Here is a 25,358-nt window from a genome sequence, read left to right on the forward strand (position 1 = left end):
TGGCAGGCAGCAGAGAGGAGGGTTTCTGTAGGTTTCTAGAAATTGAGGTGGGGGAAGAAGTATGACTCTAGAAAAGGAAAGAAATAATGTGAGACAAGCAACTTACTGAGATCAAGAATGCAAGAGGAAGCAACTTCTTTAGAGAGTAAAGCAAACACTTCCTTTTCTGAGGCAGAAGTACAAGTGAATGAATGGTAATAACTAGTAGAGTTCTGAGATTCAGGTCCACTGAAATGAACTCAATTTTACTAATTCAGGAGGGTGGTAGAAGTGTGACAGCATCTGGTGATGAGTGGAAATGATTTACATATCTGCTCTTAGGAGCCAGTGAAAGATGAAAAGAGTAACAGGTTGGTAGTATAAGTGTTGAGCAGCAGGAAAGACCCAGCTGGGATTTGAATTTACAGTAATAGTAATAATGTAATAACTATTTTCTTTCTAAAGATGTCCATTCAGGGCTGGGGATATAGCTCAGTGGGACAGCGCCTGCCTGGCAAGCATGAAGTGGTGAGTTCAATTCCTGGTACCAAAAAAAAAAAAAAAAAGATGTACCTTCAAACAAATGGATGTTAATATAAGTAGACACATACTGTGTCACAGTCAACTTCCAAGGCTCTGCTATTTCACTGTGAATCTCAGTTCTTAAAGGAGTCTCAGGAGTCCCACTTTCTTCCCTGGTAAGAGCCCTAGGCACCTCAGAATGAGGTCACACAATATGTATATTTCACTGTGAAACTGACATCCTCAGTTTATTTTTAGGACTGAATCAAAATACTGTAAGCTAAAATTTCCCCCAGAATCTTTCATTTGTGAAGCTAGCGTTTCTCTTTTCTGAAACTGAGTCCTTTTATTCAAGTGACTCTGGAGATACCATAAAGCAAACGTTTTGGAAATGTTTTCAGAAAACTAAAATGTACTAGTAACACCTTGGAATGTCCTTTTTCAGTATGAGTATAAATAGGGATAATCATCTTTTCCTCAAATTACCAGGATGGTGGTCTTCAAGAACAGAATGAGGATTCTGGTCTCTCATCCACACAGGTAACATTTCTTTTCTACACATGAAAGAAAGAAAGAATCTGCAGGAGCCGTTCAGTTCAGACCTCCCATAGCAGGTCTGTCATACCTTCACTTCTCCTTTTTTATGTTAGAAAGGCACTTCTTCTGAGACTAGTAGAGAATTTCTGGGTTGTTCAGTAGAGAATTTTTATAGTTGCACATAAATATGTTTTCCTAAATGTCTCTCAGGATTAGTTGTGCCCATATACAGTGCAGACTGGCACTGGTAAGTGAGCAAATACTAGGACATGAGCAGAGCCAGCTCTCCTTTTGATTTGCTCCCCTCATTAGGGTTTGATATACCTAGATTCCTGAGGTAACTCAGGATTTTAGGAAGATTCCACATAAGGAAGGAAGAAAGGAATAGTAGTAGAGGTTGGGATCCATTACCTTGGCTCGTTTCTTGCATAGTAGCACCACGATGCTCAGGAACCCCGCTGCTGCAGCGTACCCTAGAGGAGTCAGGCCACTTTCAGAAGAGGCATCCACATTGGCCCCAAATTCTAAAAGTAGGGCTACCATTTCTGTGTAACCAAGATGAGACTGAACACACAGAATTGGAGCATTATTTAAAACTTCTGTTCGGTAATTAATATTGGCACCTCCCAAAATCAGCAGTCGGCTGACCTGAATATAAGTAAATAAACAGAAGTAATAATCAGACAAACATCAGACACATCTTTTTACATTTTTAAAAAATTAAATTACCTGAAATCCTTCAGCAGTGGCTAGAAGCTTTTAATAACTTTTATATCCTTCATTATTCCTTTTTCAATAGATATTTTGCTTTTAGAGAGGAATGTTAAAAAGTTCTTTACATAAACTGCTAAATGGGTGGAGCAAATGCTACTTATACACTAGTGGTGAACACTTATCTCTACTGATTAAATTCTTGATCAGAACAGCTCCTCCCAAACAAAAGCTGGCTGAGATTAATTTACTCTTTAGAACTACTAAGACCTGATCTGATGGCAGATACAACTTACAAAAGACAGAAGGAAAACAGGGTTAGTTTTCAATTCACAGAATAAGATGCAACAATTTAAAATATATTATTAGTAAAAGGTTAATTAATAGGAGACAGGCTGAGTCGGGGAACCAGTCCCATGTGCGGGCCACTGCTGGACTAGAACAGCCAGACTCCAGCCATGAGTCAGTGCCATTCATGGACCAGGGGTAGAGAGAACAAGGCCACGTTATACTCATAAATGAAATAAATCAAACTCTCATGTATAAATACCGTATAGTCTCCCTAATGTAAGAAATGTAAGGGTATGTAAGATTTTATGGTAATCATGATTCCCCATTACATTGCTTTGAAGCCAGGAGAGTTCCTTTTACCCACAGCCTCTCTAGCATTTGTTGTTGGTAGTTTTCTTGATCCTGGCCATTCTTTCTGGAGTGAGATGGAGTCTCAGTGTTGTTTAAATTTGCATTTTTCTAATGACTAATGATGATGAACATTTTTTCATGTATTTATTTGTCATTTCTATTTCATCTGAGAACTGTGTATTCATCTCAGATGCCCATTTTTGGATTGGGTCTTTGAATTACAAGGGTCTGATTTTTTAAAATTCTTTATGTTTTAGACAGAAGTCCTTTGTCTGAGGGACAGTTCACTAAGATTTTTTTCCCAGTTTGTGGATTTTCTTTTCACTATGCTGAGATTTATTTTGACATGCAGAAACTTTTTAATAAGATGTGATCCCAGTTATTGATTCTGGGAAGTATTTCCCCTGCAGTTTGATTCCTGGTCATGAATTCTCTGCCTACCCCTATGTCTTCAAGATTTCTGCCTACTTTGTCTTCCAACAGATTTAATGTTTCTGTTTTAATATTCAGACTTTGATTCATTTAGATTTTAGTTTAGTACACGGTGATAGGCATGGGTCTAGTTTTAGCTATCGGCATATGAAGAGCCAGCTTTTCCAGCACCATTTATTAAAGAGACTGTCATTCTTCCAGTGAACATATTTGGCCCCTTTATCAAAGATAAGGTGGTTGAGTGTATTTGTAGTTGTGGTTGTATCTTCTAATCTATTCCACTGATCTTCAGATCTGTTTTTATACCAGTACCATGTTGCTTTTATTATAGTAGCTTTGTAGTATAACTTCAAGTCAGGGATTGTGATGCCTCCTGCCTTGCCTTTGCTGCTTAGAATTGCCTTTGCTATTCTAGATCTCTTCTAGTTCCAGATGAATTTTAGGAGTGATTACTCTAGACCTAAGAGGTATGTTGATGGTATTTTCATTGGGATTGCACTGAATCTCTATAACGGTTTTGGAGAATGGCCATGTCTTCCTATCCATGAACAAGGGATATCTTTCCATTTTCTAAGATCTTCTTCAATTTCTTTTTTCAGGGTATTATAATTTTCCCTGTATAGATCTTTTACTTCTTTTGTGACATTAATTCCTAAGTATTTCATTTTTTTGGATGCTGTGAAAGGTATGGCTTCTCTTATTTATCTCTCAGTGATTTGTTAGCGTATAGGAATGCTATTGATTTTTGAGTGTATCCAGCTACATTGCTGAATTTATTTTTCTATCAAGGAGTCTTTCAATGGAGTTTTGGGGTCTTCTATGTAGAGTATCATGTCATCTGCAAATAATGATAATTTAACTTCCTCTTTTCCTACCTTTACTTCTTTTATTTCTCTCTCTTGTCTAATTGCTCTGGCTAGTATTTCCAGTACTATGCTGAATAGGAGCAGTGATAAGGGACATCCTTGTCTTGTGCCTGATTTTAAGGTAAAGACCTTTGGTTTTTAGCCCTTTAATATGATGCTGGCTGTTGGTTTGTTGTAGATGGCCTTTATCATATTGAGTTAAAGCCCATCTATTCCAATTTTCTGTAAGGTTCTTATCATGAATGAGCGTTGGACCTTATCAAAAGCTTTTTCTGCATCTATAGAGATGATCATGTGATTCTTACTTTTGGCTTTATTGATATGGTGGATTACTTTTATTGATTTATGTATGTTGAACCACCCTGCATGCCTGGGTGTATCCCACTTGGTCATGGTGCATAATCTTCTTGATGATTTCCTGCATCCTGTTTGCCAATATTTTACTGAGGATTTTTGCATCTATGTTCAACAGGGAGACTGGCTTGTAGTTCTCTTTTTTAGTTGGGTCTTTCTCAGGTTTTGGTACTAGAGTAATATTTGCTTCCAGAAATGACTTAGGAAGATTTGTTTCCTTTTCGATTTCATTGAAGAGTTTGAGGAGTGTTGGCATTAAGTCTTCTTTGTATTTCTTGTAGAATTCTGCAATGAATCCGTTTGGGCCTGGGCTCTCCTTTGTAGGTAAGGACTTAATTACATTTTCAATTTCATTAATAGAAATCGGGTTATTCAGCAGCTTTACATCTTCTTGATCCAGCTTTGGTACTTCATATGTTTCTAGGAATCAGTCCATTTTTGTGTCATCAAACCTATGAGAGTAGGGTTTTTTCAAATAGGTGTTGATGATCTTCTGTATTTCCACAGAGTCTGTAGTGATTTCACCTTTTCCATTCCTTATTGCATGAATTTGAGCTTTTTCTTCCCTTTTTAAAAATAAGGTTGGCTAGGGGCTTATTTTATTTATTATTTCAAAGAACCAACTCTTTGATTCATTGATTCTTTAGACTGTTTTCTTAGTCTCTATTGTGTTAATTTCTGCTCTGATTTTTATTAATTTCCTCTCTTCCTTTGGCTTTGGGCTTAACTTGCTCTTCTTTTTCTACATATTTGAGGTTTAGCATCAGGTTGTTTATTTGTATTCATTCTGTTTTCCTGATTTGAGAACTTAGTGCAATAAATTTTCCTGTGAGGACCACTTTCATTGCATCCCACAGATTCTGGTAAGTTGTATTAGTATTTTCGTTTGCTTGTAGGTATTATTTAATTTCTTCTTTAATTTCTGTGGCCCACTGATTGCTCAAGAGTATATTATTCAATTTCCATGTGTTTGTGGGGTTTTTGCAGTTTATTTTATCATTAATTTCTAGTTTCATGGCAGTATGATCTGATAACATGCATGGGATAATTTCAACTCTTTTGTATTTACTCAAATATGTCCTGTGGGCTAGAATATGGTCTATTTTAGAGAATGTCCCATGTACTGCTGAGAAGGATGTATATTCTCATGTTGATGGATGGAACACTCTGTATACGTCTATCAAGTCCATTTGTTCACAGGTGTGGTTTAGTTCTGTTATTTCTTTGCTGATTTTCTGTTTGGTTGATCTGTCCCTTTGTGACAATGGTGTGTTAAGGTCTCCTGTTATAATTGTGTTGTTGCTTATTTGATTTTTCATTTCTGTTAATACTTGCTTTGTATAGGTGGGTGTTCCTGAATTTGGTACATATATATTTAAGATTGTTATCTCTTCCTCTTGAAGTTTTCCCCTAACTAGAATGTAGTGACCTCCTTCATCTCTTCGGATCATTCTTGGTTTGAAGTTCACATTGTCTGCAAACAGAATAGCTACCACCACTTTTGTTTGGGTTCCTGTTGCATGAAGTATTGTTTTCCATCCTTTGACTTTCAGTCTGTGGGTATCCTTTTGGGTATGCTCTTGTACACAGCATATAGTTGGATGTTGTTTCTTGATCCATTCTGCCAATCTGTTTAATTGCTGAACTGAGACCATACATTAATGGTTATAACTGTTATATACTGGTTTATCGTTGACATGTTATCTTTCTGCTGCTGCATCTTTACCTTTCTGTTCTGTTTGTCTGCCTCACTTACGGTTTTTTCCTATGTGTATCTAGAATGTCTTACAGTATTCTTTGCAGGGTTGGTTTAGTGATCATGAAGTTCTTCAGCTGTTCTTTGTCATGGAAGTATCTTATTTCTCCATCTATTTTGAAGGACAGTGTTTCAGGGTACATCTGTCTTTTCTCTCTAACACCTTTTAATAGTCTATTCTTATGCTGGATTTCTGGGATGGTGATTACTATATATCTGGATATAGGTTTATTTTAGTTATGGCTATTGAGAGTTCTATATGCTTCACTAATCCATATGTCAGTTTCCATTCTCATGTTTGGGAAATTTTCAGCTATTACTTCGGTAAATAGCCTCATGATATCATTTGTGTTGTCCCCTTGTTTTTCATTTACCCCTATCAATCTTACGTTGTTTTTCTTTGCATCATCTTGCAGCTGTTGAACTGTTAGTTCCTGATTCCTCATTATTTTCAAAAGTTCTTTCCTTTCCTGTTCACTAGGTACAGTCTTGTCTTTGAGAGGTCTGAAATTCTATCTTCACTTTTGATGAGGCAGTTTTGACAACTTTCAATGGAATTTTTGATTTCCTGTATATCTCTTTGAGTCTGCTTCATGTATTGTTTCTTATATTGTTCATTCAGGGATTCTATCTTTTTGCTTTGTTCCTCTAACTTTTTAACTGTGTCTTCTTTAGATGTGTTCAGCATTTCTTTTTTTCTTTTTTTTTGTCTTTTTCCTTTTTATCATTACCAGGGATCGAACTCACGACTGCCTGCTTGCAAGGCAGGCCCTTATGCCGCTGAGCTAAATCCCCAGCCCCCTGTTCAGCATTTCTTTCATTACTTTTATCATTTCTTATTTTACCTGGGAGAATATTTCTAATTTAAACTCCTTTAAAGCTTCCCAGATTTGCTTCTTTATTTCAGTTGCTATCATTTCAGGTATTTCAGGTGTATGGCATATATTTTCTTCTATGTACATGGCTCCTAGGCTTTCTTGGGGTGGGCTGGAGGTTTGAGATTGCATTTTGGTCTTTCATCTTGTCATTTTCCTGCATTTCTGTTTCAAGTGATGTTCCAAAGCTTTCCCTGGGTGTGTTGGAAATCGTCTATGCCCTTGGCTCCTGGGACTGAATAGAGGTTGTTGAGCATGGTCCAGTCAGGCCCATAGGACCTCCAGTGCCACCTTCCGTGTTCCAGGAAGCTGGCTGCCTAACCACTGTGGGTGATGGCCCAAAGCTCTCCCTAGGCTAGCACCAATGCGCTGGAACTCACCTCATGTGCCCTCAGCTCCCCTGATTGAAGAAGATTGCTGGGTGTGGTCTAGTCTGGCCTGGGAAACCTGCAGAGACCAGTCTAGTGTGGCTGGAAGCTGGGTGGGTTCTTAATGGCTGGGAGTGATGATCTTAAACTCTCCCTGGGCTGGCAGATGTGCTGGAACTCAAATTTTGTAATGTTTTGAAGTACTCTCTTACATTGGTTTATTTTGATTGGTTTTATCCTCTTTAAAATAAAAAATACCAGGGGATAAGCTAAGATAAATAAGCAACTAAATAATCATGTATTGTCCTTCCAGTTTTTTTTACAGTTAATTCTTTAATCTTTTTGTAATTTCTTTGTTTTTTTTTGATGTCAGAAATCAAATGCAGGGCTTTATGCCTAAGAGGCGGTGCTTGTGCTGCTGAGCTATACCCCAAATTTCTTTGTGTTTACCTTTATATTTGGAGTGTAGAGATTTCGTAGCGATGCCAATGCCATGGAGAGACCTTCTGTGCTATAGGAAATCCAGAGACCTTGGAGGATGGAGGATGATACACCAACTTTTTTACTTAAACCCTGAAAAAGAAATATAGAGACAGAATTATTAGGCCTGCTAAAAAGTATAACTAGTAATAAGTCAGCACCTTTTAGGTTTTTTGCGCTAAATTAAGAGTCTCAGCTTTAACAATGGCCATGCCCAGCAGAGCCTAACTACAGATGCAGACAGACACTAGTGCTATAGGAGCAAGGTAATTTAAATTCTAACTCTAATTAAATTCAAGTTACTAAAATACACGTTGTGGCAGAGATATTGTGAGGCAACCACTGACTATCATTTAACTCTTTCCTCTTGAAGTTAAGAAAACTATTTTCCAACCTCCTTTAGAGTTAAGTGAGCTGTGCGAGTGAGTTCTGGTTAATAAATTTTAGGCAGAAGCAACATGTACCATGCAGATTTGGCCTCAAAACTTCCTGTGTGTTTCTGTATGCTTTCTACTTTTCTTCTTGACTGAAAAGATCTAACAGAGGACTCTTGACACTCAGGATGATTTTTGAACTATTACACAGAAGGAACCTGTCTAATGATCTTCACTAGACTGCACTGTAATACAGAAACAATAAATTTTTTAAGTCATTGAGACTTTGTAGGCTTGTTACTGCTGCTAGCATTCTTCACTCTGACTAACATACCCCAAAACAACCACATTTATTCATCCTTACGGAAAACACACACACACACACACACACACACACACACACACACACACACAAAATTTGATTGCCATCAGCAATGATTTTTTTTCCTAGTATGAAAGGGATAGGCTCCAACTCATGTATTAGTGTTTGCCCTTTCACAGGGGCTTCTGCGATAGGAAACTGGAATAATTTCTTCTTTAAACTGTGTTGAGATACTCTCTGGTAATCATCTTACCCTTCTGTCAAAATCTGGGTCAAGGGAGTTGACAAGGAAATTTTCAGGGCAAGAAGGATATTAACAAAGTTTGGTAACTAAGTGGACCTGGAGGGCTATATGTTTTTCAAAGACTTATACTACTTTTGCTTGTTTTGGTCCTTAAAGTGCAGGCTATTTTCCCTAGAGAACCTATACATATCCAAATCAGTGAGGTGTATTTATCTGGCATATTAGGGAAGGGACTGTCTACATAAGGAGGAATATTTCTGTTTTTAGGAGATACAGATTCATCGAAGAAAATCTGAAATTACAGTACTCATGATCTTCAAGGGCCAAACGTCTAAGTGAGTAAAGAAAATATTTCCTGTAGAGAGACTTTTCACAGTATACCAAAGACTGAAAGAAAAATAATGCTATGGGAAGGCTGGATGCATGAATATTATAAAAAGACATTTCTGATGGATATCTTCTTTCCCTCTGTGGGAATATGCTGATGCAAACAAATTATGTTAAAAGTTTTATTTCTATGAAATAATCAAAATAGACTCTTTCTCCAGATTTCTACATTTGAAGATCATCTCAAGAACTGTAGCAGGATGGTTCAAAGCTATTTAATATCACATAGTGTTGATTTCTAAGTTGATAATGTTTAAAAGAATATTTCTTTTTAAAAGAATACTAACTTGGTAGTTTTTAGAAGAATACTTTAAAAGAATACAGACACAAGCCTGTAATTTCAGTGACTAGGGAAGCTGAGGTAGAAGGATCTCAAGTATAAGACAGCCTGGGCAATTTGGAAGACTGTTTCAAAAAGAAAAGGGCAGTGGTTTAGTTCAGTGATAGATGGCTTGTGTAGCATGTATGAAATTGTGTTTGATTGCCAGCATTGTAAAAACAAAACAAAAGTCTACATTTTAAAAGTTTTTGAAATAATAATATAAATTTTTAATAAAAAACAATATGGTATTAAGAATAAAAGTAGTGGGAGCCTCAAAGAAAACTCCCCAGATGTCTAATGATTATTCTTCCACTGAGTCCAGTGACTCTGGAAACAGCTCTTCCAAAGCATTAGCCTCTGAACAACCATCGGACAATGACTGCTTAGGGGAAGCAGTTGTTCTGCTGTGAATGGTTTTGTCAACAAGCAAAGGAAAGTGAAAGTAAATCTGGCAGCAAAATTTGACAATGCTGATACAGAAGAAAATGAGTACTCTGTGAATGGAAGGTTTGCCAAAGAGTATGAAGACATAGTACCAGTTGGTGAAGGTGGATATGGAACAGTTTTCAAAGCAAAACACAAATTAGAGAAAAACCATTTCTGTTATTAAGCAGGTTGAATACACTGATGACAAAGCATTGTGTGAAGCACAAGTGTTGGCAGCTCTTAATCATCCCAATATTGTTCAGTATCGTTATGGATGGAAAGAACTTCTTGATGGAGTGGGGAGCCCCAAACAGAGGGAGATGAATTCTCTCCTCCCAAGAAGAAATTAAGGCAACTTGCCAACCATCTGAGGTCCTACTGTGACTTGCAGAGGTCCCACCATGACTTGCTGAGGTCCCGCTGCTTCAACATTGAGTTTGGGGGTTGGTGAGTCAAAAGGAGAGCTGAGTGGGCAGGGTGCCTACATTGACCTGTGGTGAGTAACGGGAGTGGAGCCATTCCATAAATAGGGGGGCTCCGGAAGATGACATTCTGGGACTAGGAAGGACTGGCAAGTGACTTTAAAAGGACAGCAGTGACTTTAGTCAAATGTTCCCTTCCCGAACGGGATTGGTGGAGTGAGCTAGGCCTGGGTCACGTGACCTGGCTGAGACCCAATAGATTATCCGAAATCAAGTCCCTACAGCAGTGGTGTACACTAACCACACTAACTCAGTGAAACCTCAGAAGTTTAACTGACAGTGCAGGCCACAGCAGCTTGACTGACCTGGAGGGGAGGTGGTGCAAAGAAATGCAGTGCACATCAAAGCAACTTGACTGATCCCCTCCAGCCACTTCCTCTGGCACTTCCGGGCTGCCAGCAAGACCTGTCGCAGTGGGCCCGCCGGAGGCTGGGGGAGCGGAGCGACTTGGTGCCCACCAGCTGCCCCTGCCTCTGCCGCCACCACCGCCGTGCTCCAGTCGCTGCCCCCTGGAGGGAGCTGCAATACAGTGCAGGCCATAACAGCTTCACTGATCCAGAGGGGAGGGGCCAGCATACGCTGTCCCTGTCTGCAATTCACTAGTACATGGCAGTGGGAAAGGTCATCTAGCCAGCACGCTTCAGAAGAATTGTAACCAACAAAGAAAAAAACTGGGGCCTCCTGGAAGAAGCAAAACAGATGGGAAGAGGAAGCAACAACAAAAAGTCCCCTGGTCCCAACCCTGAGAACATGCACCCAAGACAGGTAAATACAAAGGAGAATGAGAACAGCAAACAAGCAATATCAGACACAAGGCCAGTGGACATAAAGGGATATATCCGGGACCTCACAGATGAGTTCAAAAGTGAAATATTTAGCCAAATAAAGCAAGATATAAGAAGATTAATAAAAGAGATACTAAGCACCCCTCAAGCAGACACAGACGGAAGAAGGGAGGAACTTGGGGCTGGGGATTTAGCTCAGTGGCATAAGTGCCTGCCTTGCATGCAGGCAGTCGTGAGTTTGATCCCCGGTACCGATAAAAAGGAAAAAGGAAAAAGACAAAAGAAAAAAAAAAAAAAAAGAAGAAGGGAGAAACTCAAACAAAGGAGAGAACTATTTGATGAAGACTATAAAAAATATAGAATACATGAAGCACATTCAAAGAGATCACCAGGAAATTAAAAACTCTATGGAAAGATGGCAAATCAGCTTGAAAGAAACTAAGGATAGATTATCCAAACTGGAGGACAATTTTGCAATGTGGGAGTATGAAAGGGAGAACTTTTTAAAAATAACAAGGAAACAAGCAGTAACAATACAAAGGCTAGAAGACGACAGAAGGGTCTATAACTTGAGAATAAAGAATGTGAATGATGAAGCAGGGGTATAAACAAAGGAACTACAAAGGTTATTCAAAGAAATAATTAAGGAAAATTTCCCAAACATAGAAAAGGAAATGATATTCAGATGTATGAGGCATACAGAACTCCAGCCACCTACAACCAAAACAGAGCTACACCCAGGCATATAATAATCAAGATCCCAGAAATTCAATATAAAAACAGAATATTAAAAGCTGTTAGGGACAAGAAACAGATAACCTATAAAGGAAGGCCCATCAGAATAACAGCAGACTTCTTGACACAAACCATCAAGTCAAGAAGAGCCTGGAGCAAAATATTCCAAGCCCTGAAAGAAAATAACCTCCATCCCACATCGATATACCCTGCTAAACTGTCTCTAGAAATTAATGGAGAAACAATATGCTTCCAAGACAAAGAGGAATTTGGGGAATTCGCAACCATCAATCCAACTCTACAGAGAATATTGCAGGGCATTCTGGAAAGAGAGAAAAGTACTAGGATTCCAGGAACAGTGGCAGAGAGGCCTCAATGAATGGAGCAGAAAACAGAATGAAGAAGATAAGCAGACAACTGATGGCAAAAAAAGAGCATAACATAAATGAGGCAGAGAAGATTTTATTCAAAATTGGTATGATTGATATTACCAAGTCTGAGAGTATAAGCAACTATACTGAAGATGACAAGACTACGATACACATTCTGGTTTGGCAACTGCCAGTTTTTGAAGTTCTATACTATATACAAAGTTGTGTTTTTATTAGTACTGTTATGTACTGATATATTCACTTATACTATGTCTGATGATATAGCCAATTCTATTGGAGATAACAAGACAACACAGGAACCATGGTGGAACTCTTTGTACAACAGTCTTATATGTTTTTTTCGTTTCATGTGTTTATAGGAATATGTTTTGTTTTGCCTTGCTTTGCTTTCTAATAAAGAAAGGATATAAATACATGTTAAGACTCATGTATGTGTAGAATCTATAAACAGTTTATGAGAACTGATCATATGACACATGATGAAATGAACAGATACTTTGAAGAAAAACAGACACTAAAGTACCCAGTGCTGTTCCTGGAGTGTCATAATGAAACCCAGCAATTGTATTATTCTTCAGAGTGATTTTAGCCTGTTTGGGTTTATTCAGTGTCAACATAATTGAAGATATGAATAACTGCATGTATAAGTATATAGGATTGATAACCATATTTCTAAGTTTTTGTTGGATAGTTTAACAGAACTGGTTGCAATCTCACTGTCTGAATCCCCACTTTATAAGCTCCACTTTAGTATCTTGAATTAACTATCTGTAAGAAGACAATCTGTACTCAACAGTTAGTGATTTCTGTTTATTTTTTCTTTGAAATTATGTATTATTTCTACCCGTTTTCTGTTTTGTTTAGTCTTTCTTTAAATTAAAAAGACACTACAGTACCCAGTGCTGATCACAGAGTGTCATGATGTGAAATCCAGCAATACTATTATTCTTTGTTCAGAATGATTTTAACCTGCTTTAGTTTGTTTAATATAAACATAAATGAAGCTATGTATAACTGCATGTATGTTTAAGTGCATACGATTGACAACCATGTTACTAAGTTTTTGTTGGAAAGTTGAACAGAATTATTTGCAGTCTCGCTGTTTGAATTCCCACTTTACATGTTCCATTTTTGTACCTTGAACAACTATTTGTAAAACGACAATATGCAAATATCAACTAGTGATTTCTTACTGTTTACTTTTTTCTCTGAATGTATGTATTATTTCTACCTATTTTCTGTTTTGTTTAGTCTTTCTTTAAATAAAATTAAAAAAAGAAAAAAAAAAAAGAATAAAAGTAGCTCCAACCCCTCATCACAACCCTGAGATGGGCATTGGTGTTTATCATTTAAAATGTTTTCTATGCATATGCAAGAACACACAATTATCTATAAATGAAGTACAATTTATTTTATTAAATATTTTTTTATTTTATGGAAAATTTCAAACTTATTCAAAAAAGTGAAGACTAATACTATAGGTTGAGTACCCTTAATATTAAAAATTGGAAAAGAATCCAAATCTGAAAACTCTGAGCACTGACACAATGGAAAAAGTGAGAAATTTCGTACCTAACCTCATGTGCTGGGTTGCAGTCAAAAAAAGGCACACTGACAACATTGTACAAATTTACTTTCAAGCTATGTATACAATTGTAGTTTAAAAAAAATTAAAATGAGATTGAGTCTCATTCCTAACATATCTTAATATTTATGTGTAAATAGTCCAAAATCAAAACTACCCTGAATCTGAAACATTTCTGGTCCTAAGTAAGACCAGGTAAGAGACACTCAATCTCAGTCTCAATAAGGTTAAGGATAAAAGGTGTTCAATTTCAACTCATGTATTCATCATCTCACTTGAACAATGTTTAACTCATGGCTACCCTGATAGTCCCACCCATATACTTATTTTTATTTTAAGATGAAAAAAGAGGGCTGGGGATTCAGCTCAGTGGTTTAAGTGCCTGTGTGGCAAGCATGAGTGAGGCCGTCAGTTCAATCCCTGGTACAAAAAAAAAAAAAAAAAAAAAAAAAAAGAAAGAAAGAAAGGAATAAAAATGATGATACAAGATTGCAAAACAAGATAATAGGAGATTAACAATGGCTAATATAGTGTGTATTGTTATCTTCAAAGTAGCTGCTCAGATTACAAGATACAGGCAAGAAAAAATGACCAAAGCACAAATCATTCTTTTTGATGAACTAATAGAGATTAGCAGTATAATTACTTATAATTAGTGTATATATATATATATATATATATATATATATAAAATCTTTCCCCTTCTTTCTTTTCTCCTTTCTCCCATTCCAGTTGTTCTTTCTTTTTGAGCAGTTTCTTTCCCTTTCACTTTCACAATACCTATTGTATATTTTGGATTTCATTTATTTACTCTTTCAGTTTTTACATTAGGGAGATAATATGATGTATACCATGCAAGTCTGACTTCTTTCATTTATGAATATGGTCTCAAATATCATCCATTTATCTATAAAAGCCTTGAGTTTATCCTTTATAGCTGAGTATTATACAAAATGCTACATCTTTTTTATTCATTCCTTGGTTGATGGGCATTTGGATTGCTTCCAAGATTTAGCTATTACAAATTGTGCTGTGATAAACATGGGCACATATATCTCTGTGGCAGAGGGGGGACAGCTAGGTCGAATGGCACCTCTAATCCTAGTTTTTTGAGGAATCTTCACACTAATTTCCACAAAGGCTGCACCAACAGTGGAGAAAGGTTTCCTTTTCCCCCACAGTCCTGCTAGCATTTGTTATTGGTTGATTTCTTGATGACAGCCATCTTTCTAGAGTGAATCTCAGTGTTTCAATTTGCATTTCTCTAATAACCATTGATGTTGAATATTTTGTCATATATTTATGTGCCATTTGTATTTCTTCATCTGAGAAGTGCATATTCATCTCAGCTAACTATTTTTGGATTGGGTCTTTGAATCTGGGAGGGGGGTCTGATATTTTTCAATTCTTTATATGGTGTAGATTGAAGTCCTTTGTCTGAGGGACAGTTAGCTAAAATTTTTTTTCCATTCTGTGGGTTGTCTTTTGACTCTGTTGGTGATTTCTTTTGATGTACAAAACCTTTTTAATTAGATGAGAACCAGTTACTGATTCTTTGAAGTAGTTCCTGTGCATTGTGGGTTTTGTTCATGAACTCTGCCTACCCCTATGAGTTCAAGATTTCTACCTAAGTAGATTTGGTATTTTAATATTTAAATCTTTGATCCATTTAGACTTTAGTGCATACTGATAGACATGTGTCTAGTTTTTGCCTTTGGCATATGGAAAGCCAGTTTTTTCAGCACCACTTATCAAAGAGGCTGTCTTTCTTCCAGTGAACATGTTTGGCCCCTTTGTCAAAGATACGGTAGCTGAGTGTCTTTGCAGTTGTGTCTGCATCTTTTAATCTGTTTCACTGATCCTCAGGTCTGGATTTTTTTCCCAGCATCATGCTGATTTTATCACAGTAGCTTTTGTAGTATAATTTCAAGTCAGGGATTGTGATGCCTCCTGCCTTGTCTTTATTGCCCAGGATTGCCTTTGCCATTCCAGGTCTCTTCTGTTTCCAAATGAATTTTAGGAATGTTTTCTCTAGATCTGTAAGGTATTTTTATTGAGATTGCATTAAATCTGTACAAGTTTTGGGAGTATGGCCATTTTCACAATGTTAGTTCTTCCTGAGCAAAGGTATCTTTATTTTCTGATATTCTTTTCAATATCCTCTTTCAGAGTACTGTGATTTTCAATATATAGGTCTTTTACATCCTTTGTTAGACTGATTCCTAAGTATTTAATTTTTTGGATTCTATTATAAAAGCATCCCTCAATTTTCTCTTAGTGAGCTTACTATTTGAATACATGAATTCTAATGATGACGATGATGATGATGATTTTTTGGCACCAAGGATTGAACACATGACCTTCACTTGCCAGGCAGGTGCTTATGCTGCTGAGCTATATTCCTAGTCCACGCTATTGATTTTTGAGTACTGACATTGTATCTAGCTATGCTGTGAATTTGCTTTTTTTTTTTGGTCTTTTTCATTTTTATTGGTACCAGGGATCGAACTCACGACTGCCTGCTTGCAAGGCAGGTGCTTACGCAGCTGAGCTAAATCCCCAGCCCCTTGAATTTGCTTATTAACTTTAGTAGTCTTTTGGTGGAGTTTCTGGGGTCTTTTATATACAGTGTCATGTCATCTGCAAATAAAGATAATTTAACTTTCTTTCCTATCTTTATTCCTTTTATTTCTTGCATTTGTCTAATTACTTTAACATTTCCAGAACTATATAGAATAGGAGCGGTGATAGTGGACATTCTTGTCTTGTGTCTGATTAAAAGTAAAAGCTTTCAGTTTTTCTGTTTAGTATGATGTTGGCTGTTGGTATGTCATACATAGATTTTTATCAGATTGAAGTAAAGAGCATCTATTCTGATTTTCTGTAGGGTTTTTATAATGAATGAGTGTGAGACTTTATCAAAAGCCTTTCTGTATATATTAAGATGATAATGGATTTTTGTCTTTGGCTCTGTTGATATGATGTATTACATTTATTGATTTGCATACATTGAACCATTCCTGCATTCCTGGGATGAATCCCACTTGGTCATGATATATAATCCTCTTGATGATTTGCTGTGTTGTTTGCTAGTATTTTACCGAGGATATCTGCATCTATGTTCATTAGGGAGACTAGCTTGTAGTTTTCTTTTTTGGTTGGGTCTTTCTCTGGCTGTGGTGTCAGAGTAATATTTGCCTCCCGGCATGAATTAGGGAGAATTGCTTTCCTTTCAATTTCATTAAAGAATTTGAGGAGTATTGACATTAAATCTTCTCTAAATTTCTTGTAAAATCAATCAGGACCTGGGCTTTTCTTTGTTGATACGTTTTTAATTATGTTTTTCAGTTTCATTAACTGTATTTGTTTATTTAGAATATTTATCTTGATTTAGCTTTGGTATTTCACACATTCCTATAAATCTGTCCATTTCTTCTGTGTTTTCCATTTATATGAGCAAAGATTTTCTTTTTTTTTTAATTTTTAAAAAAGATTTTCTTTTTTTAAATGAGCAAAGATTTCTAACGTAGGTATTGACAATCTTTTGAATTTCTACTGGATCTGTAGTGATTTCATCCTTTCATTCCTCACTACATGAATTGGAGTTCTTTTTTAAAGAGGGAAAAATTAAACACAATAAAAGAGAACAAAACAAAGCACAAGAAAGCAATGTAAGAGACACAAATCTCAAAGTGAGACAACCAGAGATCTTCACTATTCATCACACTGTCTCCTGCTTTCTTCCAAACAGTTGTACATATCTCCACACACAGTGAATTCATACAAAATAGCACAGTATAAAACTGATCTGAATGGGATGATGAAGGCATTCTAGGTCTTCAAGACCAGACAATAGCGTCTGTCATAGTGTCTCTCGTTCTCTTCAAAATAACTGTCCACACCTTCATGTATGTTGAAATTAAACCAAACAAAACAGACTAAAATCACTCTGAACAAAGAACAACAGTACTTCTGGATTTCACATCATGACGTTACAGAATCAGCACTGGGTACCTTAGTGTCTGTTTTTCTTCTACGTAGTTGTTCACCTCATCATGCACTATATAATCAACTCTCATAAACTGTTTATAAGTTCTATGCATGTATAAGTCTTTACATGAATATCTATCCTTTCTATATTAGAGGGAAAAACAAAACAAAGTAAGACAAGACAAAACAAAACAAATTCCCAGAAAAACACGAAATGAAAAAGTCATACAAAACCACAACACAAGGTGATCTACAATGGTTACTATGATATCTCCTGTTATCTTCAATACAATTGTCTATATCATCAGGCATAGTATAATTGAACATAGCAATAATAATACCAACAAAAATGAAACATTGTAGACACTGTAAGACTCCAAAAGCAGGTAATAATCAAACCAGAGTGGGTATCCTAGTGAATCTTGACATCTTCAGTGTAGTTGCTTATACGCTCAGACTTGATATTATGAATCATAAAAGATTTGAATAAAATCAGTCAAGAAAAAACAGTGATCTAACAAACCACATTCAAATAAGATCAGTCATAATAAGACAGTATAAGTTATATAGGGCTTCAGATTAAGTTAATAGGAAATTAAGGATGTTTACTGTATATATCCTGCTATGTTTGGAACAGCTGTCTGTACCCTCAAATCTAGTACAAATAGACAGACTGGAACAGAATATAATCAAACTAAACAGAGCAGTGAGAACAATGATTTTAAATCCTGATACACTATTAACAAAGTCCTCTGCCTTCTTTCTTTAGACAATTCCTCCCCTTTCACTTTTACAGGGTGCATTTTGGGTCCCACTAACTCCTTTAGTTTTTAGATTAGGGGGTAACCTGCTATTTACCTAAGTGGTTCTAAACCTTTTTACCTCTAAGCTTGATTGTATTCCTTTACCTGTAAAAGCCTCAAGGTTTTCCTTTATTATAGCTGAGTAGTTCTCTACTGCACAAAAGTGTCATGTGTTTCCAGCCTATCTATGACTGCTGGACGAGCTGCCCCTATTTCTCTCTGGTTTCCTGTCACATAGAGCATTGTGTTCTTATATTTGACTTTCGGTCCATGAACCCTCTTTCAGGTTAATTATATTTCCTATAAAGAGCATCTCTGTGGACCCTATCTTCTGATCTACTCTGCCTGTGTTTCTTTTTGTTAGTATATGAAGGCCACCTATGTTAGAGATTACAGCCAACCTTCTCTGCCTCATTTCTGCAATGCTATTTTTCTGTCATTGATTGTCTACTTTTCTCCTTCATTCTACTGTCTGCTCCATTCACTGAGGCCTCTCTGCCACTGTTCCTGAAATCCTGGTATTCTTTTTCTAGAATGTCCTTCAGCATTTTTTGTCAGATTGGTGGTCATGAACTCCCACAGTTCCTCTTTGTAATGGAAGCATCTTGTTTCTCCATTAATTTTGAGAGACAGTTTTTCAGGGTACATCAATCTGGGTTAGAGGTTATTTTCTTTCAGGGCTTGGAATACTTCTCTTCAAGCTCTTCTTGATTTGATAGTTTATGTAGAGAATCTGTTGTGATTTTGATGGGTTTTCCTTTATAGGTAATGTGTCTCTTTTCTCTGATAGCTTTTAATATTCTATCTTTGTGATGAATTTCTGGGATCTTGATTATTATATGTCTGGGTGTAGCTCTGTTTTGGTTGTAGGTGGGTGGAGTTCTGTGTGCCTCATATATCTGAATATCATTTCCTTTTCCTATGCTTGGAAAGTTTTCCTTTATTATTTATGTAAATAGCCTTTGTATTTCCTTTGTGTTTACCACTGCTTCTTCACTCACATTTTTTCTTCTTAAATTATTGATCCTCTTGTCATCTTCTTGCTTTTGTATTGTTACTGGCTGTTTCCTTGTTATTTTTAAGGGATCTTTTTTTTTGCAATCAGACATTGCAAACCTATATTCAAGTTTTGTTAATCTATATCTCTAGTTTCTTTCAGGCAATTTTTCCAGCTTTCGATGGAGTTTTTAATTTCCTGGTAATCTCTTTGAATCTGTTTCATTTCTTCTAGGTTTTCTTTAGATTTTTCATCAAATGTTTCTCTCCTTTTGTATGTTCCTCCATTCTTCTGTCTGTGTCTTCTTCAGAGGTGCTCAGCATTTCTTTTATTAATCTTCTTCAATCTTGCTTTACTTGAATTAGTATTTCAGGTTTGAGCTCATCTATGGTATCATAAAGATATCTCTTTATGTCCGTGGATGCTGTGTCTGATATTGCATTTTTCTGCCCTCAGTCTCTTTCTATATTTACCTCTCCTGGATCATTATTTGCAGGTCTGGAGGCTGGAGGCGAGGAGCTTTTTCTTATTTCTTTCCCTTGTCATGGTTTTGGTTTCTCCCATACAAGTGTATAGTGGAGGTCCCAGATCCTTTCCTTGTTGGTTGTGGTTCTTCTGAAGGGTGCTGGCTAGGGATTTCTGCCCTCTCCAGTTTATGTTGGTCCCCTGAGGTGCAAGCAGGGGTGGCATATGCTGGCCACTCCCCTCTGAGCCAGTCAACCTGTGGAGGCCTTCACCACATTAGTGTGTGCCGTGCGTACAGAACCAGTTTCAGGACAACTTATTCGATCCCAGTTAGGAGCATGACCCAGGCCAAGCAGATCTCACCAAACTGCTCTGGGTAGAGAACAACCAACTGAAGTCACTGCCATTCCTTGTTCATGCTCATCCTGCCCGATTCCAACACGGATCTCTACACCAGCTCCATTTTCCTTTGGGTTCGCCAACCCCTTACTTCAGTACAACTGCAGCTTGGCAAGTCACAGCAGTCCAAGTTTGGGCAGCTCCAGCAAGAGCACTGTGGCCACTAATCTTAGCTGCTCTGATGTTAGCCACGGGACTGTGCATTTGACTGGCTCTTTTACTTTTACTTTTACTTTCTTCCTAGGTCAAGAGGATCCTCTGTCTGGTCCTCCCAGGAACTTTTATTCTGGCATCTGAGTTGTTTCTCTTAGGGAGACTCTGCATTTTGCTGCTTACTGATCTGTCATTTTTCCATGAATTAGAGTTTTTTCTTTCCTTTCTTGATAATGTTGGCTATGGGTTTATTGATTTTGTTTATTCTTTCAAAGAACCAACTCTCCCATTTATTAATTCTTCCACCCATATTTTCCACCTCCCACACCTAGATTATTTTGAAGTAAATCCCTGATAGCTTATCAGCTAGTAACTATGTTAGCTAAGATTGAACTATTTAGTTAAGTGTCTCTAAATGATAAGAATTCTTTCAAAAACACAGTCCAACATATTAACATACTTTTAGTGTCATGGCATTTGCCTATAATTTATGGCTCTGGGAATCAGAGGAAGAGGATCACAAGTTTGAACCTACCCTGAGTAACTTAATTACTTAGAAAAGAGACCCTGTCTCAAAATGGGAGACAGCTCAGTGGGTTCAATCTTTCACTGGGTATCCCTGGGTTCAATCTTTCAAACCACATACACACAAAAAATAAAAATAAAATAATTAAAAAAGGGGAATTCTGTGAGGTCAAATATCCATCCATGCAGGATTTAAATTTTGATAGTTTCAAAGTTAAAAAAATTATTTTTGACTTGGGATGCACATAAGGTCTATGTATATTACAACTAGTGTAAAAACACTTTCAAAATTTAAAAGAACTGTTAGATATATTTCTGTTAATTTTTCAAACAAAATATTGGGGCACACTGCATATCTATACACATGTTTTTAGCCTCTATTTCAAAGGAGGCATAGCAATCCATTATTTTGATATAGCATTATTAAAGTCAGCACTCTATAGATTAATATTTATAGGTAGTTCTGTTCCCCTTCTCCACTTTTCAGTTATCTTTCTTTCTTTTTTTTTTTTTCTTTTTCATTTTTACCGGTACCGGGGATCGAACTCACGACCGCCTGCTAGCAAGGCAGGTGCTTATGCTGCTGAGCTAAATCCCCAATCCCGCAGTTATATTTCAATAATATTCCCTGTACAGGTGTCTTGTTTTTCATTTTGTTTTTGAGACAGGGTCTCATTATGTAATCCAGGCTGGCCTCAAACTCACAATCATCTGGCTGTAGTACATACATCTTTATACACTTGTGCAAATATATTTGTAGGATAGGCCTTTAAAAGTGGATGCTGTTATTATTTTGTGCCATTTTGACATGTTTGTTAAAGTGTCTGCCTGTATCTAAATGTTTCCAATATGAAACCCAAAGCTTAACAAACCGAAGAATGATGCTAATTACTTGTACTCATCCTGTCATTTCATCCTGTCTTAATTATAAATGATGGACAAGAGAGTGAGAAAAAAAGGCCAGATTCCACAGAGCAGACCACTGTTTTCTCAGAAACACTAAGTCACAATGAGAGATTAAAACAGAATCTAGTGTTAACTCTTCATATCATGAAGAAATTATTGCACCTCTCATCTTCCTCTGTTTTTAAAGTATCACTAAGTTGCTATGACTGTTATTTTGACATAAGACCAAATATTACAGTTCTTTTGGGAAGAACTACAAATGTTATTTAGTCTAGGTTGGAGTCCAGGTTTTAGGGCTCTACTCCACCGAACACTGCAGAAATCTGGCTCTGAAGACCTCAGGGTTCTAATTTAGAATATATGCGGGCCTCATTAAGATCTTTTTTCCCCCCACTGGTGGGGAATCTAACCATAGGCCTCAGGCATGCTAGGGAAGTGCTTTACCACTGAGCTACATTTATACCTCTGGAAAAACATGAATATTTCTTAAATTTAGTATACAATATTTGATTCTTTATTTATCTGTGCTGCCCTATATGTTTGAAATATTTCATAAAAAAAATTTTAAAAAGCAATCAGGAATCTTTTTTTTCTCTAAAATAAGAATAAAAGGTAAAAACTAGTAATGATATAGACTGGTTTACGGTGAGATGAGAAAAACGGTAAAGTAAATCATACTTAATGGCTTTAATTTTTTTCACTAACTCTTAAGCTGTATGTTGAATTACTTGATTTGGTTAGCAGCTAGAGAAAAGAGTAAGAGTAGACTTTGGGAGCTGGGAATAGTGTTACACATTTGTAATCCTAACACTCAGGAGGCTGAGGCAGGAGGATTGCTGTGAGTTTGAGGCCAGTCTAGGCTACAAAATTAGTTCAGGGATAGCTTGAACTGCATAGTGAGACCCTGCCTCTAAAATGCATACACACCAAAAAATAAAATAAAACAAAACAAAAAACCCCAACACTTTGGTAAGGGAATTTCAATTAAATGGTTCATTAAATGGACCACAAAGCAGCACTTTGTGAGAGCTCCAATGAGGTTGGAGAAAAAATATTAAGAAACAGGCTAGAAATACAGAGCCAGAGTCCAGGATTTGTAGCATTAGCTTTATTTGCATATAGACTTTTGATCTCTTTTAGTTGGTGGAGATCATTTGCTCCTGTGAGATATGCACAGGCATAGACCACCACGCCTAGTTAAATTCATGGTGTGGTGCTACATGCTCTAATGCCAGCACTGTGATTCCAGCACTTGGGAGGCAAAAGTAGGAGGACTGTCACAAGTTCAAGGCCAGCCTGGGCTACACAATGAGTTCATGGCCAGCCTGAATTACATAGTGAGACCCTATCTCAAAGCAAGCAAACAAATTATTGAACAACCAAACAAGGAACAAAACCCAACATAAACCATGATGGTTTCTTAAAGAGAACTTTATGTTCCAATAACTTGAAAAAGTACCTCTTTAATATTCATAACTATTACTGTGAGAAGAGAGCTCTTTGTATCAGGAATAAATGATAATGGAGCCCCTTTCTTAGAATCTAAATTGACAATACTGCTAACCAATTGCAAATACTTGCTTTCTTAAAAACAAAACAAACAAACAAAAAACTCCAAAATATAGGGAAAGCATCAATAAACCAGAGAAATCTCCTCTTACAGTACTCAGGTATATTCAGGCTTTTTTTTTTTTGGACTGAAGACGGTGCATACTAGGCAAACACTACCACTAAGCTACATCCTCAGTCCTTTTCCAATTTTATTTTGAGACAGGTCTTGTTAAATTACTCAGGCCTTGAGCTTGTGATCCTCCTGTTTGAGCCACAGGAGTACTAAGTTTACAGGTATGTGCCACCATGTCTGGCCTTCAGAAATCTTTAGATCATGACAAAAATTAACTTTGGGGCTTAGCCATTTTCTTCATAGTAAGCTATTTGCAGACATATCTAATTGCAGAAATATCTCAAGTGGATTACTACTGTTTTCACCTAACCATTGCTCATGGTCACGTTTGATTATATTACAAGGATACAAGTAAACAAACAGTATTCTTCATTGTACAGAAGGGCTTGGAAAACTACAGCCTAGGGGAAAATTTAGATGTCCTCTCCTCTTGTTTTTATAAGTCAAGTCTATCCATATTCATTCATTTCTGTATTGTCTCACTGGTTTTGAATTATGATGGCAAAGTTAAGTGGTTGCAAACGAGATTATAGAGACTATAAAGCCATATCCAGCCCTTTACAGAAAAATGTTGTCAACTGCTGCTATAAGACAATGCTAGTAACCTCTGAAGAGATAGGGTGATATTATGATGTGGAATTTATACTTATTGAATCTTATCTTCAGGAAAAAGAGTATCACTAATAATTATTATCATAAAAACTAGATATATATCTAGTACTATGCATTTTATAACATGCCTTTTAAACATATATTTTGTTTTTAATTTTTATTGGTACATGTTTGCAGTACATAATGATTACATTCATCACAAGGAGGTTGTTATATGTACACAACATATCTTAATTCTTTTATTTCTCCTTCCTTTCTTTTTCCTCCCCATTCTCTCCATCTCTTATTCTTCCCATTTGCAAAAAAGTTAACTCCTGTTCCCTATTACTGTTTGTTTTTGAGATAGTTTCACTATGTAGTTACAGACTAGACTCAAACTCACTGTGTAACCCATGCTGGCCTCAAATTCATGACCCTTATTCCTGCCTTAGTCTCAAGAGTGGAGGTTATAGATGTGTGGCATCATGTCTGGCTACATATTTTATATCAGATGACTCTTGTAACAATTCTGAGAGCTACTGTTATCATTTTACAAATGAGAACTTCCATTTAAATCTATGGCTTTTATTGATATCTAAGAATCTTTTTTCTACTTACATGTTTTTTTCCCTGATCAACAGTTCTTTTCTAGTAAGACATGCTGTAAGACTGACTACCCAAAGGACTATTTTAGAGGACACTGTTTAGGGAGCTAATTGCAGAAATACTCCAAAATCTCTCTAGTGACTAGATTCAAGATAAACAGTTTGTACTATAAACTAGATTGAAATATCTCCAGCCACAATTAATAAATATCTTTCTTTTCCTAGATTAAAATATGATGATTTTTCTGCTTCAGCCTCTTGAGTACTACCAATTGCCATGCAATCCTCTTTCTGGGTATATAAACTCAAGACTATTTAAGAAATATTATCCATACATAAACCTATAGCTTAATAATGTAAATGTACTAAATACCACTAAGTTGTGATATACTAAATGTGCCTTTAAAGCAAGTAATTTTTAAAAATGTAAGTGTAAGGTTTATTTTTTAGGCTGAGGAGATGTACTGATAGTGGTGAAGGTGGCACAACCATAAACACACTAAAAATCATTGACAGGTACATGTGAAACTGGCAAGCTTTATGTGGTTATATAACATTATACCTCAATAAAGCTCTTACACACAAAAAAGGCTTAAAAAGGTTCCACAGCCAGACAAACACAGATATTTACAGACTTCCAAACTTCTCACATTTTAAAGTAATT

General features: G+C 36.6%; 1 protein-coding gene across 12 annotated transcripts in view; it reads right to left on the reverse strand.

Annotated features, from left to right (window-relative positions):
• Window positions 1-25,358, reverse strand: part of Tanc2 (tetratricopeptide repeat, ankyrin repeat and coiled-coil containing 2) — a 463,309-nt gene that overhangs the window by 37,247 nt on the left and 400,704 nt on the right. For all 12 annotated transcript variants that reach the window (XM_063242114.1, XM_063242113.1, XM_063242108.1 and 9 more), the window contains 2 exons: window positions 7,493-7,615; window positions 1,450-1,686 (listed from right to left, as the gene is read on the reverse strand). In XM_063242114.1, the coding sequence (XP_063098184.1) occupies window positions 1,450-1,686; window positions 7,493-7,615 (360 nt within the window). The remainder of the gene's footprint in view (window positions 1-1,449; window positions 1,687-7,492; window positions 7,616-25,358) is intronic.

The sequence above is a fragment of the Cavia porcellus genome, unplaced genomic scaffold (genome assembly GCF_034190915.1).
Source record: "Cavia porcellus strain 051 isolate PalLab524CR breed Dunkin Hartley unplaced genomic scaffold, mCavPor4.1 scaffold_32, whole genome shotgun sequence".
NCBI lineage: Eukaryota > Metazoa > Chordata > Mammalia > Rodentia > Caviidae > Cavia > Cavia porcellus.